Source organism: Schistocerca nitens, chromosome 7 (genome assembly GCF_023898315.1).
Source record: "Schistocerca nitens isolate TAMUIC-IGC-003100 chromosome 7, iqSchNite1.1, whole genome shotgun sequence".
Lineage (NCBI taxonomy): Eukaryota > Metazoa > Arthropoda > Insecta > Orthoptera > Acrididae > Schistocerca > Schistocerca nitens.
This window is the reverse complement of record NC_064620.1, coordinates 517,782,778-517,800,578: the sequence shown is the minus strand read 5'-3', so window position 1 is coordinate 517,800,578 and position 17,801 is coordinate 517,782,778. Positions and strand designations below refer to the sequence as shown.

The 17,801-nt window shown below is 42.8% G+C and overlaps 1 protein-coding gene across 1 annotated transcript in view; it reads right to left on the bottom strand.

Moving 5' to 3' along the window:
• The window catches only part of LOC126195231 (facilitated trehalose transporter Tret1-2 homolog), a 60,421-nt gene extending 43,458 nt beyond the window's left edge, over positions 1–16,963 (bottom strand). Inside the window, exon 1 of the mRNA XM_049933756.1 lies at positions 16,864–16,963. Coding sequence (XP_049789713.1) covers positions 16,864–16,921 — 58 coding nt within the window. The 5' untranslated portion in view covers positions 16,922–16,963. The remainder of the gene's footprint in view (positions 1–16,863) is intronic.
• Positions 16,964–17,801: the final 838 nt, after the last annotated feature.

Below are 17,801 nucleotides of genomic sequence, written 5' to 3'. Positions count from 1 at the left end.
TAAAATTCATGGGGGAAATCTCGGGACGTTTTAAGATCATAACTGGAGAAAGACAAGTAGACGGACTATCTCCAACTCTGTTCAATATCATTTCGGACAAGGTCATAAGGGAATGGGAGAGTGAGCTTAGAAAACGTGGCCTGTGGAAACCAGTGAAGATTGGCAGGAAAACTGAAGTCATCTGCCTAGCCTTTGCCGATGCCCTTGCAATTTTGACAGACAATAAACCAAATGCAATACATCAAATAGAAATACTCAAGGAATGAGCCGAGAAGGTTGGCTTGCAAATTTCTTTTGAGAAAGCCGAATTCATGTGTACACTCTTAAACATAGAGAATCTCACCACAAAATATGGGTGGACAAACAGTTCCACATTTTTAGATACCTGGGAGGTCTCCCTGAGTGGTAACGTGCTTGCCTCCAATGCGGTGCGCCCGGGTTCGATTCCCCGCCGGGTTGTAGATTTTTTTTTCAGCTCGTGGACTGGGTGTTCTATTGTCCTCATTATCATTCCATCCTGATCACCAGCACACAAGTCGCCCAGTGTGACGTCGACTGAAATAAGACTTGCACTTGGCGGCCGAACTTCCCCGAATGGGGCCTCCCGGCCAACAATGCGATACAATCATTTCATTTGATTTCAATACCTGACAGAAATTTTGGAACCCACTGGACTAGAAAAGAAAAGAAACTCGAGCACAGAAACTAAAGAAAGCCTACGGTCGAACACACCAACTTTACAACAAAAAGTGCATGTCCATGCATGCAAAAATCAGGCACTACAGCACTGTCATTAAACCCGAGTTGCTATACGCAGCAGAAACCTTGTCAATCCATAACAAGATGTTACTACAATATCTACGATAAGAAGAACGAAAGATCATCAGAAAAATCCTTGGACCACGAAAAACTGAAGCTGGATGTAGACTGCAAACCAACGAAACTACAGGGGAAATTTCAAATATTGCTGCTGACATTAGAAAAAGACACCTTAAATTCTATGGACGCATACACAGACTCCCTGAGTATAGGTTCATACGCCAGATCCTAACAACCACTGAAAATCTTAGAGGTATGACATGGGCCGAACAAGTACGAAGAGACCTTACTGGTGCTCAACTCACCATTCAGGACACTGCAGACCGTAACATCTACAGAAGCAAAATAGACAAGTGGGGAATCCAACCAGAGACAAGAGCCAAAAAGATCGGTACAAAGTGGACGGATGAAAGAAAGCCATGAACGAGAAAATGAAGGTCTCATGGAAAAACCTCAGGAAGAACTGTAGAAGCTTCACGTGATCCACAAAGGATCTACTACGTGTATAATAAATAAATAAAAACCGTCATACGCAATATGGACTTATTATTGTCGTATACTACTTCAATCGTCAATCCACTACGTCAGTTATAGTAACCCATTCCCCAAAAACGTGGTTAAGCTTGGTGGCTGGCCTATCACGAGATGTGAATTGTGCCAAAATTTGGTCTGGAAGCTATATATTTCCGGTAGGCACATTGTGGATGAGGCAATGCCTTCATTCTTGGGGTTTCAAAATACGCCATCATTCCGAGCTGTAGTCTGTAGTTTCTGTTATCTTAACTGAAAGTTTCCTACAAGGGATCAACAGTGCATATTAGTGAAGGCACCTTAACTAATCACTTCATATAATTAGTAGCGATGCATCTTGTCATAGCCTGAAATACACTGCTGGAAAAAATCGCAACACCAAGAAGAAGTTGTGGGAAAGAAAAGGAAATTGATATGCGTGTTTCCGTGTCTGAAGGACGATGTCTAATCAGATTTCGCACCAGTCGCTTAAGAGTGGTGCTAGTAGCGTCCCTACGAGAACGCAAATCATGTTTGCTTTGAATAGAAAATGTAACGGTCGTGAGAGTTATGTTTGAGCATCGTAGTGAGTTGATTTAGTCAAGAATGCCCCTAAGGCGACAAAGACGCCACTATAAACTCCTCACTGAGCTTCAACGATGTCGTGGCTGTTGGTTCTGCATTACTGCAGGAACACATGGCAGTAACGTAACCACTATACGTGACTGGTGGCAGCGGTGGTCACTCGAATGTACACTACTGGCCATTAAAATTGCTACACCAAGAAGAAATGCAGATGATAAACGGGTATTCATTGGACAAATACACTCCTGGAAATGGAAAAAAGCACACATTGACACCGGTGTGTCAGACCCACCATACTTGCTCCGGACACTGCGAGAGGGCTGTACAAGCAATGATCACACGCACGGCACAGCGGACACACCAGGAACCGCGGTGTTGGCCGTCGAATGGCGCTAACTGCGCAGCATTTGTGCACCGCCGCCGTCAGTGTCAGCCAGTTTACCGTGGCATACGGAGCTCCATCGCAGTCTTTAACACTGGTAGCATGCCGCGACAGCGTGGACGTGAACCGTATGTGCAGTGGCCGGACTTTGAGCGAGGGCGTATAGTGGGCATGCGGGAGGCCGGGTGGACGTACCGCCGAATTGCTCAACACGTGGGGCGTGAGGTCTCCACAGTACATCGATGTTGTCGCCAGTGGTCGGCGGAAGGTGCACGTGCCCGTCGACCTGGGACCGGACCGCAGCGACGCACGGATGCACGCCAAGACCGTAGGATCCTACGCAGTGCCGTAGGGGACCGCACCGCCACTTCCCAGCAAATTAGGGACATTGTTGCTCCTGGGGTATGGGCGAGGACCATTCGCAACCGTCTCCATGAAGCTGGGCTACGGTCCCGCACACCGTTAGGCCGTCTTCCGCTCACGCCCCAACATCGTGCAGCCCGCCTCCAGTGGTGTCGCGACAGGCGTGAATGGAGGGACGAATGGAGACGTGTCGTCTTCAGCGATGAGAGTCGCTTTTGCCTTGGTGCCAATGATGGTCGTATGCGTGTTTGGCGCCGTGCAGGTGAGCGCCACAATCAGGACTGCATACGACCGAGGCACACAGGGCCAACACCCGGCATCATGGTGTGGGAAGCGATCTCCTACACTGGCCGTACACCACTGGTGATCGTCGAGGGGACACTGAATAGTGCACGGTACATCCAAACCGTCATCGAACCCATCGTTCTCCCATTCCTAGACCGGCAAGGGAACTTGCTGTTCCAACAGGACAATGCACGTCCGCATGTATCCCGTGCCACCCAACGTGCTCTAGAAGGTGTAAGTCAACTACCCTGGCCAGCAAGATCTCCGGATCTGTCCCCCATTGAGCATGTTTGGGACTGGATGAAGCGTCGTCTCACGCGGTCTGCACGTCCAGCACGAACGCTGGTCCAACTGAGGCGCCAGGTGGAAATGGCATGGCAAGCCGTTCCACAGGACTACATCCAGCATCTCTACGATCGTCTCCATGGGAGAATAGCAGCCTGCATTGCTGCGAAAGGTGGATATACACTGTACTAGTGCCGACATTGTGCATGCTCTGTTGCCTGTGTCTATGTGCCTGTGGTTCTGCCAGTGTGATCATGTGATGTATCTGACCCCAGGAATGTGTCAATAAAGTTTCCCCTTCCTGGGACAATGAATTCACGGTGTTCTTATTGCAATTTCCAGGAGTGTATATTATACTAGAACTGACATGTCATTACACTTTCACGCAATTTGGGTGCATAGATCCCGAGAAATCAGTACCCAGAACAACCACCTCTGGCCGTCATAACGGCCTTGATACGCCTGGGCATTGAGTCAAACTGATCTTGGATGGCGTGTACAGGTACAGCTGCCCATGCAGATTCAACACGATACCACAGTTCATCAAGAGTAGTGACTGGTGTATTGTGACTAGCCAGTTGCTTGGCCACCATTGACCAGACGTTTTCAATTGGTGAGAGATCTGGAGAATGTGATGGCCAGGGCAACAGTAGAACATTTTCTGTTTCCAGAAAGGTCCGTACGGGACATGCAACATGCGGTCGTGCATTATTCTGCTGAAATGTAGGGTTTCGCAGGGATTGAATGAAGGGTAGAGCCACGGGACGTAACACATCTGAAATGTAATGTTCACTGTTCAAAGTGGCGTCAATGAGAACAAGAGACGACTGAGACGTGTAACCAATGGGACCTCATACCAGCACGCCGGGTGATACGCCAGTATGACGATGACGAATACACGCTTCCAAAGTGCGTTCACCGCGATGTTGCCAAACACGGATGCGACCATCACCATGCTGTAAACAGAACCTGGAATCATCCGAAAAAATGACGTTTTGCCACTCGTGCACCCAGGTTCGTAGTTGAGTACACCATCGCAGGCGCTCCTGTCTCTGATGCAGCGTCAAGGGTAACCGCAGCCATGGTCTTCGAGCTGCAAACTTCGTCCGACTGTTCGTGCAGATGGTTGTTGTCTTGCAAACGTCCCCATCTGTTGACTCAGGAATCGAGACGTGGCTGCAAGATCCGTTACAGCCATGCGGATAAGATGCCTGTCATCTCGACTGCTAGTGATACGAGGCCGTTGGGATCCAGCACGGCGTTCCGTATTACCCTCCTGAACCCACCGATTCCATGTTCTGCTAACAGTCATTGGATCTCGACCAACGCGAGCAGCAATCTCGTGATACGGTAAACCGCAATCGCTATAGTCTACAATCCGACCTTTATCATAGTCGGAAACGTGATGGTACGCATTTCTCCTCCTTACACGAGGCATCACAACAACGTTTCACCAGGCAACGCCGGTCAACTGCTGTTTGTGTATGAGAAATCGGTTGGAAACTTTCCTGGTGTCAGCACGTTATAGGTGTCGCCACCGGCGCCAACCTTGTGTGAATGCTCTGAAAAGCTAATCATATGCATATGACAGCATCTTCTTCCTGTTGGTTAAATTTCGCGTCTGTAACACGTCATCTTCGTGGTGTAGCAATTTTAATGGCCAGTAGAGTATCAACAATACCGGATTCCGGAAGGCTACGTGGCACTACCGAAAGTCCATCATGTTCGGCATACGTGACGCATCTGCAGCATTAATTTGAGCAACAGCTGGCACCGCAGTGACACAACGGACTTCTGCAAATCGGTTACTTCAAGGACAACTGCAAGCCAGATGCCCTAAATCATGCATTCCACTGACTCCAGACCACCGCCATCTGCGACTTCAATGGTGTCAAGCAAGGTCTCATTGTAAGACTATTGTGTTTTCTGATGAAAGGTGCATGTGCCTCGGTGCCAGTGAGTGGCAGTGTGTTAGTCAGCAGGAGGCCAATTGAAAGCCTGGAAACCAACCTGTCTTCTTCATAGACACACTGGACCTGCACCTGGAGTTATGGTCTGGGGCGCGATTTCGTATGGCAACAGAAGCACTCTCGTTATTATCCTACGCACCCCTGACTGCACATATGTACAATTAGGTGGTTTGACCCGTTGTGCTGTCACTCATGAACAGTACTCATGGGGTGTTTTCCAGCACGACAACTCTCGCCCACGTATCACTGTTGTAACCCAACAAGCTGTGCATGGTGTCGACAAGTTATCTTGGCCTGTTGGTCACCAGATCTGTCTCCAGTTTGCTTGCTTACTTGAGAGACAACAAAATGAACATTAAGCTATAATCAGGAACGGAGAACCAACAGGTGAATCGATTGTTTTGTGAAGTCAAAGGTAAAGGCGAAAGCTAAATCTGTTCTCAACACGAAGGCTGTAAGTAGGCTGTTTAGGTTTTTATGTTGGTAACGCCACGTAGCGCTCTGTATGAAAATCACTTACTGTGCTGTGTGCAGTCTGTGGCTGGTTGGCATTGTTGGAATATTCGCTATTGTACTGTTGGGCTGTTGGATGTGAACGGCACGTAGCGTTGTGCAGTTGCAGGAGAGCCGCCAGCAGTTGTGGATGTGGGGAGAGAGATGGCGGAATTTTGAGAGCGGACGATCTGGACGTGTGTCCATCAGAAAGAGCAAATTTGTAATACTGGATATCATGAACTGATGTATATATATGATGACTTTTGAACATTATTAAGGTAAATACATTGTTTGTTCTCTATCAAAATCTTTCATTTGCTAACTATGCCTATCAGTAGTTAGTGCCTTCCGTAGTTAGAATCTTTTATTTAGCTGGCAGTATTGGCGCTCGCTGTATTGCAGTAGTTCGAGTAACGAAGATTTTTGTGAGGTGAGTGATTCATGAAAGGTATAGGTTATTGTTAGTCAGTGCCATTCTTTCGTAGGGATTATTGAAAGTCAGATTACGTTGCGCTGAAATATTGTGTGTCAGTTTAGTGATGATCAGAATAAGTAAAGAGAAAACTGTCTGAGTACGTTGAGTTTTGCTCAGATTTTGTAAATCAAATAAGGTAAGAGGTTTACCAGCACAGTAATTCATAATTTTTCTAAGGGGGCGTTTCATAAGGCTACTCTGAACGCGACAGTGCTTTACTAAACCTAGATGTATTAGGGGGTGGCATTCCAGTGCCTTTATCAGGCCTTTGAACTCATTTAGCCAGTCAGTTACAGAGAGCTACAGTTAGGCCTAGAATCTGAAGCACGGTGCACTTTTTAGATTAGCCAATGATGTCTCGAGAGTTATGATGTAATACAAAACATCCTAGTAGCATGTAATGACTGAACATATGGCCTTTACACGTTTATTCCGATCGACCGAGACATACGGGAGAAAATTAGAAAAGAGAGAAAAAATTTACTTGACTTATTTGATTCTTTGATCAAGATCAAAACATGGTGCAAATGTCAAACCAGTCATCAGCTTGAAACTCTGACAGATGAAAACCGTGTACCGAACCAGCATTCTAAACCGGTAGGAGGAAGAATATGAGTCGTGCGTGCATCATCCGGTCGGTACCAGCAATGCCTGCGACTGGCGATGTACCGGATACGAGTCCCTACGGTACGCAGCTATCAAGAAGTTTCAAACCACACTTTGCTGCAAGGCGAAAAGTTTATTCTGGTCCCTACAATTTATATCCCAGAGTTTAGGCTATTCTAGTCCACAGATAGAACACTGCATTATAGCCAGAGTGTAACAAATATATGGAACGCTGGTGACCAAAAGAGGCAGACAGCTTTTATAACATATCTTCGGAATTTTTGAAATCTTTGGGGATAAGTGACAACCAGGCGACTAATGAAATTGGTATGAAGAATGTTTAAGCCAGCAGACTTTCCATCACACTTCAGAGAAATACCATGCGCACGGTCGAGAAGATAGCACCATCCAACAAGTACAAGAATTATCTATCGCACAATCAGTTTAATGGCTCATGCATCCAAAGTGCTCACAAGAATAATATAAAGAAAAATGGAAAACAAAATTGTGAATCTGTAACATACAGAAAAGGACGGGTGAGATACAATATGTGCAAGAACCATGAGGGGACAATAAGAAAGAAACACCAAGAACGAAGTGCTCGGATTAGAAATTCTCTAAGAAGGGGATGTAGCCTTTCGCCCCTACTGTTCGATCTATACGTCGGAGAGTAAATGATGGAAATAAAAGATAGCTATCCTCAGTGAATGTGAAGAAGAATTGTAGGACCTACTGAATTGAGTGAACGGTCCAATGAGTACATAAAAATACGGGTTGAGAATAAACCGAAGAAAAATGGAAATCACGCGGAACAGCAGAAATGAGATTAACGATAAATTTAACATCAAAACTAGGGACCATGCAATAGATGAAGTTAAGAAATAATGCTACCTTAGAAGTTAATTTACTCACGACAGAAGAAGCAAGGAGGATATAAAAAGCTTATTAGCACAGGCAACGAGGGAATTCGTGGTCAAGCGAACGGCAGTTGTAACAGAGATCTGTCTTAACCTGAGGCAGAAATTTCTGAGAATGTACGTCTGGAGTACAGCACTGTATGGTACTGCATAATGGACAGTGGGAAAACCGGAACAGAAGAGATCGACGCGTTTGAGACGCCCTGCTCCAGGATAATGTTGAAAATTAGGTGGGCTGATAAGATACGAAATGGTTAGGTTCTCAGAAAAACAAGCGAAGAAAGGAACATGTGAAAAACACTGAGAAAAGGAAGGGTGGGAATGATAGGACATGTATTAAGACACAGGGAATAGCTTTCATGGTACTACCGCCGTGGTTCCGAATATGGAGATAAGTACCTCCGACGAGTAAATTGTAATTTTATGAGGGGTACGAACAAAGGGGTTGAATTGTGTTTCGGTCAAGACAAAAATTATTTATAAAATATCCTTGCTTATTGGCACTATTCCCTAAGAAATTTCTACTGACTGCATGGTTTACCAATAATAACTTATTTTTCGAGTACTACCATTAACGCTAGACGCAATGCGGTTACAGCTTTTGAAATGAATGTATGGATAATATCTTCCTCACGTACTCCAACCATACACACATTCTTTGTACTTTATTCCATGCTTCTATGGCAATAAACTTGAGACATACACATCACATGTGTTCCAAGAAAATGTCTTCTCCGGCTTGTAGCCACATAAAACAATACAGCGGAAATAGTTTCATTATTAACTACACAACAGTAAACGAACTATTTGACAGCACAACACAAGAGTATCTATATAATAGCTACTACACTGTAGTAGGACATAAACTGTTATTACTGTTATAGATAAAAACTTTCTATAGCCGAGATCGCATAAATCCTTCTTTATTTTCGACAATCGGTTTCGACACACTTTGTTGTTATTCTCTTATCTGTAACATAGAGTATATACAGTCAGTTCCATAAGAAAGTGTTCGCCGTTATCTGTATGAAATAAAAGACACTATTACAAGTATAAATTGAAGCTCCAAAGAAACTAGTATAGGCATGCGTATTTAAATACAGAGATACATAACCGGGCAGAATATGCCGCTGCTGTCGGCAACGCCTATATAAGACAACAAGTGCCTGGCGCAGTTGTTGGATCGGTTACTGTTGCTACAATGGCAGATTATCAAGTAAGTTTGAACGTAGTGATACGGTCGGCGCACGAGCGATGGGACACAGCATGTACCCCTGTACGACCATTTCACGAGTGTACCGTGAATATCAGGAATCCGGTAAAACATCAAATCTCCGACATCGCTGCGGCCGGAAAAAGAACGGGACCAACGACGATTGAAAAGAATCGTGCAACGTGACAGAAGTGCAACCCTTCCGCAAATTGCTGCAAGTTTCAATGCTGGACCACCAACAAGTGTCAGCGTGTGAACCATTCAACGAAACGTCGTCGATATGGGCTCTCGGAGTCGAAGGCCCACTCGTGTACCCTTGATGACTGCACGACACAAACCTTTACGCCTCGCCTGGGCCCGTCAGCACCGACATGGGACTGTTAATGACGAAACATGATGCATGGTCGTACGAGTCTCGTTTCAAATTGTATTGAGTGGATAAATGTGTGCGGCTATGGAGACATCCTCATGAATCCATGGGCGCTGCATATCAGCAGGAAACTGTTCAAGCTGGTGGAGGCTCTGTAATGGTGTGGGGCGTGTGCAGTTGGTGTGATATGGGACCCCTGATACGTCTAGATGGATGAGATGTACGTATGCATCCTGTTGATCACCTGCATCCATTCATGTCCATTGTGCATTCCGACGAACTTCGGCAATTCCAGCAGGACAATGCGACACCACGTTCAGAATTGCTACAGAATGGCTCCAGGAACAGTTTTATCAGTTTAAACACTTCCGCTGGTCACCAAACCCTTCCACGCATGAACATTATTGAGCATACCTGGGATGCCTTGCAACGTGCAGTTCAGAAGAGCTCGCGGGGTCCCTACACGATATTAGGCAGTTGTACCAGTGCCTTTGGCTCTCCAGTGTATGTTTACATAAAATAAATGTCATTATTAATTGCACAGTTACCTAACAGTTAATCCAATCGTCGCCATCATTGATACAGCATGGCACGTTAGCCCATCCACGTTTCCAGCCTCTAAATATTGTCTGATACACTTCGAAACGAATGTCTTTGACTTTCTAAGAATTTTAGCAGCAGATCCATATGAAAGCTTTGGTCCCTGTCGATGATTTACGTGGAACACTGCCTCGTGGCACTTCAGATATTTTGCACCCATTTTAAACTGCAGCCGACAAATCAAAACATTCAGCCGCCACACTGTTTATCTATACACTGTACAAAATCGCACTGAGTACAGATTTGAGACCACTGCGGGCGTTACATTTAAAATTATGGCGCACACTTTCTTGTGGAACTGACTGTACATGGACCATATTTCCACCATGATTTATCACGTGACATTTTAGAAAAAATTTTTTGATAGACATTACAAGAAGCAGAAATAGAAACTGTACATTTACATAACTTCTAAATTTTTTGTTACAGAACGTGTTTATCGTGAGTTATAAACTCATTCTATGTTGCGTATTAGTGGATAAAATGTAGCACATGTTTTATAGGACTGTCAGAAACAAAATACCTACAATTAAAAAGGACCTTGTGCACATGGCCTTGTCCATATATTTAGAGCTCACAGATGATTATTAAGTCCTAAAAACCACAATATACAGTAAAATGCACATTTACTGATCTGTTTACGTTTGTTTGACGTGTTCCATTCATTGATGATCAACCTTAAAGAAAGTGTATGGTACAACTGGACGGCACTGTTGCAAATATTATACGTGTATAAAGTGTTACAGCCGCTAGCCCTTACATAGGTATCGTAAAACTAGAGCTTAAATCAGAGCTTAAATTATTCCCTTCTTCCAGTTTAAAATTGCATATTTTTGTGAGTGGTCTTTAAACACTGTAATAGTTACAAAAGTGTACTATATTTGTACACGAAACATCTTCGAACCTTCTTATTACTACATCCATTATAGGTAAGTTTTGATATTTACTCTTGTACAGCTTATTTTTGTATTGTCGTGGCGTGCACGTGCCAATGACAACAAAGCAGCATCTCACACCACACAAGACGCCCGACGCCCGAAGTATGACTCCTTCCAGCCAACAACCACGACGGGCAACATAAAAGAAACGGTTGATGATGCGGGGAAGGGGGGGGGGGAATGACGTAAAAGTGCCAGGAGCACAGGCAACTGGATATTGTAGCGTACAGGGTTGGCTGGGAAGGTAATGGGAAAGCAGAGGAGAAGGGGTGGGGGGGAGGGGAGTATGCCGCTTCAAATTACAATTTCTAGAGATTATTTACATACAATATAATTTTAGAAATAATAAAGCGTTGAGTGGGATGGGGACAGGGCGGAGACAGATTGGCTACACATACCGTGGACACAGACGAACTGGAATGCGCAGTATATAGATTTTTATTATTGTTATTGTTATTATTAGTGACGGCGGTCATGCACAGAGGACTGGCTGCCTGAGGTCTCCCAGTTCAAATTGTAAGGGGTCAACAACTATGTGATTTGCGAAGAGTAGGCCTGAGACTATTTTGGATATGCGTGGTCAGTTCTTTGAGACTGCTGAGGTCATCGGTCCCTAAGCTTATACAGTACTTTACGTAACTTAAACTAACTTACGCTAAGGGCGACACACACACCCATGCTCGAGGGAGGACTCGATCCTCCGACGGAGGGAGCCGCTCGGCTAGGCCTGAGTGTAGTGCACAAATACTAACACGACTGATTATTATTAATAGGGGTGCAGACAACTACAGAGGAATCTCTCTCCTACATTGCACATATAAAATTCTATCCAAGATCCTATATGAAAGAATCAAGGAGGAATTAGAACAGGAGTTAGGGGAATATCAGGGAGGTTTCAGACCATGGAGAAGCTGTGCAGAGCAGATAATTAGCTTAAAATTGATTATGGCATACTACAAGAAACGGAACAAACCTCTGTCAATAACATTTGAAACCTCTGGCAATAACATTTGTAGATTTTAAGAAGGCATATGACTGTCTCCACAGACCTTCAGTATTAAAAATTTTAAGAAATCTAGGACTCCATCCAGAACTAATTAAAATAATACAACTCACTCTAACCAACACCAAATCAAAAGTGAAGTTTAGAGGAGAAATTTCGGAACCATTCCTCATAAAAACAGGCTTAAGACAAGGTGACTGCCTATCACCATTACTTTTCAACTGTGCACTGGAATACATAATGAGAGAATGGTACAAGGACAATCCACAGAGGATAAGAATTGGAAGTGCAAAAGATGATATTAGCTTAAACTGCTTGGGATTCGCTGATCATCTTGGTCTCCTAGCCAACACCATTCAAGAAGCCAGGAAACAAGTGAAATCACTACAAGAAATAGCAGAGAAAGTAGGCCTTAGAATATCATTTGAAAAAACGGAGATTATGCTAACTGATCCACCACTTGCAAACAAAATTACAATAGGAGAACAGGAAATCAAAATTGTTGATAAATTTAAATATTTAGGCGAAATAATAACATACAATCTAAATGAGAAGCCATCATGGCAAAATAGAATAAAAAAACTGAACTATGCAAATTACATTACCAAAACTACATACAACAAAAAAGTCTATCTATAGATGCAAAATTAAAACACTATAAAACAGTTACACAACCAGAAACAACGTATGCAACTGAAACTATCTTCAAAACAACTAATACAGCAGAAATTGACAGAATACTAAAAATAGAAAGAAGAATAATTAGGACATGTATAAATAAACAGTATAAAATAAATGAACATTGGAGAATAGGATCAAATGAAACAGTATATAAGAAAATAGAACCAGTCATGAGCACAATCAGGAAGAAACGCATCTCATTCTTTGGACATCTGATGAGAACTCCTGAAAACAGAATTAGTAAAAAAATAATACAAAAATTGTGGAATAGCAAGAGCGACATTAAATGGATCACAGAAATTAAGGAAGATATAAAAGAACTTCAAATTACAGTAGATGACCTTAACAACAAGACAGAGAAAACCAGAATACTACAAGACCCGCAAACCAGACTACAAATGAAAATCAATAAAAGAAGTACAGGAAGAGTTGTCTCAGATGAAGAAAGAAAGAAAATATCTGAAAGAATGAAGAAATATTGGGCAGACAGAAGAGCAAAACACCTTTCATATAAGAATAGCATCTAATAATTATATTACCTAAATATATTAAGTTATTGTCGAACCAAATTGTATCCATGTGTAACAACTTGTTTAGAACTCTGTATTTTTGACTACAGTGGTCCAATGAAGGCCATAAAATAAATAATAATAATAATAATAATAATAAAGGGGTGCAGAGTGTGGGTGAAGCAAGTGTCGCTAGGGATAGGAGGGTGCACCATATTTTATAACAAGTGTATACCCTCAATGTGGGTAGCTATCTTTGTTTTCCGAGAAGAAGTTGTACATAGCACTCTGAATGAGCTAGGAATTGCTTCACCATTTTATCATCATCATCATCATCATTTAAGACTGATTATGCCTTTCAGAGTTCAGTCTGGAGCATAGTCCCCCTTATAAAATTCCTCCATGATCCCCTATTCAGTGCTAACATTGGTGCCTCTTCTGATGTTCAGCCCATTACTTCAAAGTCATTCTTAACCGAATCCAGGTACCTTCTCCTTGGTCTACCCCGACAACTCCTACCCTCTACTGCTGAACCCTCTACTGCTGAACCCATGAGTCGCTTTGGTAACCTTGCTTCTCCCATGCATGCCTGTTCGCCCTGACTGCTACATCTATAGAGCTCTTTCCCAGTTTTTCTTTGATTTCCTCATTGTGGAGACCGTCCTGCCATTGTTCCCATCTACTAGTACCTGCAATCATCCTAGCTACCTAGCTACTTTCGTATCCGTAACCTCAACCTTATTGATAAGGTAATCTGAATCCACCCAGCTTTCGCTCCCATTCAACAAAGTTAGTCGAAAGATTGAACGGTGCACAGATAACTTAGTCTTGGTACTGACTTCCTTCTTGCAGAAGAGAGTGGATCGTAGCTGAGCGCTCACTGCATTAGCTTTGACACACCTCGCTTCCAGTTCTTTCACTATGTTGCCATCCTGTGAGAATATGCATCCTAAGTACTTGAAACCGTCCACCTGTTCTAACTTTGTTCCTCCTATTTGGCACTCAATCCGTTTACATCTCTTTCCCACTGACATTACTTTCGTTTTGGAGATGATAATCTTCATACCATAGTTATTACATTTCTGATCTAGCTTTGAAATATTACTTTGCAAACTTTCAATCGAATCTGCCATCACAACTAAGTCATCCGCATATGCGAGACTGCTTATTTTGTGTTCAAATATCTTAATCTCACCCAGCCAGTCTATTGTTTTCAACATATGATCCATAAATAATATGACAACAGTGGAGACAGGTTGCAGCCTTGTCTTGCCCCTGAAACTACTCTGAACCATGAACTCAATTTACCGTCAACTCTAACTGCTGCCTGACTATCTATGTAAAGACCTTTAATTGCTTGCAAACGTTTGCCTCCTATTCCATAATCTCGTAGAACAGACAATAACTTCCTCCTAGGAACCCGGTCATATGCCTTTTCTAGATCTATAAAGCATAGATACAATTCCTTGTTCCACTCGTAACATTTTACATACATTAAAAAAAGTTGAAAGAAATGGGCTGTAGATATTGTCTGGATTCATCAGAAATCACTTGTTTTTCGTCATTTCAAAAATGAAACTGTTCACACAAAATTCTTTTCCATTCTGAAGTTTACTCAGGCGCTAATGTTGACGATGGCTGAGGAAGGAGTTACTAGCCAATATCCAACTGCAGTCATGGATGTAAGGCAGGGGTGTAGTCTTTCGCCCCTGATGAACAGTCTACACGCCAAAGAAGCAATGACAGAAATAAAAGAAAGGTTTAAGAGCGTGATTAAAATTCAGCGTGAAAGGAAATCGATGATAAGATTCGCTGAGACATTGCTATCTTAATTGAAAGTGAAGAAGAATTACAGAATCTGTTGAAGTGGACTACAGAACTACAGAATACGGATTGAGTAATACGAAGAAAGACTGAAGTAATGAGAAGTAACAGAAATGAGAACAGCGAGAAACTAAACATCATAATGTGGGACCACGAAGTAGACGAAGTTGAGAAATTTTGATTCCTAGGCTGCAAAATAACCCATGACGGACAGAGCAAGGAGGCTATAAAAAAGCAGACTAGCACTGGCAGAAAGGAAATTCCTGGCCGAAAGATGTCTAGCAGCGTCAAACACAGGCCTTAATTTGAAGAAGAAATTTTTGAGAATGTACGTTTGAAGCACCGCATTGTATGCTACTGGGACACTGACTGTCGGAAAACCGGAACAGAGCAGAAATGAAGCATCTGAGATTTGGTCCCACAGAAGAATGTTTAAAATTAAGTCGACTGGTAATGCAAAGAATCAGGAGATTCTCTTTAAATGTGAACATTTTAGGTTAGGCCTTACAGTGACTGATATTGACATTAAATGAAACAACAAGTTTACTGTTACCAGTCACAGTTTTATTTATTTCCACGACGCGTTTCAAAGGTTTAAACCTTTTATAGCATTAACCAATGTATTACCCCAAACTTCAGGCAGCCAATATATGTAACATGTAATCTTAGGACCCCTTGCCATGTAAATGTTTGCTCTCATATAATCACTCTATCCACCCCCCCCCCCTCTCACTCTCTCTCTCTCTCTCTCTCTCTCTCTCTCTCTCACACACACACACACACACACTTTCTCTCTCTCTTCCCCTACTTCTGCCTCCAGCCTCTCACATCTGTCTATTAATTCCAATCAAATAGTATCATCTATGTATGATTCTACTGCTGTAGCCAATATGATTATTGTACTTCAAATCTGTAACATTACACCTGATTGTTATTAACAAGTATGAAGTTTAAGCCATTTTAACATTTCACCTGATTGTATAAACGAGTACGAATGTTAAGCTGTTTGAACTTGTCAAAATTAGATTCATACGCCACCTGAAGTACACACACAGATATTCGACACTTCAAAACAAACACCCCCAAATGCTTTAAACAATTATACTGTAATAATGTTGTTACGATGTATATTCTTTGCACTTTGCGATTATGTCTTCTCTCCTGCTACGAACCTTGCACCCAGCAGCTTCCAGACGCCATATTTGTTTACAAATGTGACAGTATACATGTGATGTGTTACGACAGCGAAGGGAACCTGTGACTCTAGTTTACTTATTTTATGTTTACCATTAGATCAGTTTAATTTTTTGTCAGAAGAGATCCAAAAGCATGTTCTGAAATAGTGTCTTGTTTCTCCACTAGGCAGTGCCGCTAGTTCCTCCAAAAAATCGTTAACACAACACACACAAAAATGTCATACTAACTAATGTAAATCCACCCGATGATGGAGGTTTAAACCTTTGAAACGCGTCGTGGAAATAAAAAAAACGGTGACTGGTAACAGTAAACACGTTGTTTCAGGAGGTTCTCCGCAGAATCGGCGAAGAAAGGAATATACGGGAAACACTGACAAGAAGAACGCAGAGTGTGCGGAATAGATTCGATGGTAGTAGAGGGAGCTGTAGAAGGTAACAACTGCAGAGGAAGACAGTGATTGGGATACAACCAGCAAACGATTGAGGAAGTAGGTTGGAAGTGCTACTCTATGATGAAAATGTTGGCACAGGAAATTGGCCGCAAGAAACCAGTCAGAATCCACGACTTACTTAAAAAACGACGGATCTGCAGAGGGTTACAAAGTGTAGAGGAAGATGATAAAGTTTGGAGCACACTAAACAAATAATTGGGGACGTTCTACTCTCGGATAAAGAGGTTGGGACAGGGGAGGTAACCATGGGACTGGTGAATCATGAGAATGTACACATGTGCTCCCGAAAACTGAAAGGACACAATGAGAAAGTCATCTACTGTTTGTCATAGGTACAAGCTGATGCGCCACAGACATTGGCCTGTGGCGTGGCGTGGTTGCTCACCGAGGAACGCTGCGAGGAACTGCATGGCCACGGCCCTGGGCCCTTTGGCGCCCGCCATGCTGCCAGAGCTGAGCTGTCGGTGCTCGCAGGTGTGGCCAGGTGACTGACACCCTAGCGTCGCCGACCCTGCACACGTGGCAGCTGCAGCACGCAACCGCCCATATATATGCCCGTGCCGTATCTCACACTGCTCGCGCTCATCTAAATCACGCCTGCCAGCAGTCAGCTGACGCAGAATGTCTTACTTCTGAAATCACGTGCTACTCCTCACACCTAACATTTCACATCGTCATAAAATATTCAAAAAAACGTTTTTTGCCTAGTTGCAAAACTGTGTGGTCTTTGATCCAAGTGCATCAGGGAATGAAACACATTTTCCACCTATGTATCCAGGCAGGACTGACGTTCCTCCGTTAAGCTTGTGATAGGACATACTATGGGGACCCTTATATGAAGTATTCGATACCACAGTCTCACATATTATACGATACGCATTTCACAGTATAGCAAATGTTAAAATACAACTTTCGGTGCTTTTTATTGTATCATTTAGTTGTACACGAGATATGTTAAAAGTAACACACCCATTAGTGAACTACATCTCATTTAAATATTATTAACAGAGATCTTTAGTTAGTGGAAAATATCTTACTGTAATCACTAATTTTACGAAATTTATATAAAAACTAATTGTTTGACTTGTGGAACTATCAGACAGTAATCATGTAGAAACTTCAGTGTTAAAATTAGTTCAGTTATTAAATGGGAAATTAGTTGTCCAGATTCGATTATTTCGTTAAACGTGGAAATTAATGTTTTGGGTAGATTTCTGTCTAATTGATGCACTGAAAGCTACGTTCGCTCTCAAGAGATTATGTTTCTATAAAAACGCAAATCAGTTTCAATGCAATTAATTTTGAAATTACGAGTTCTAGAAA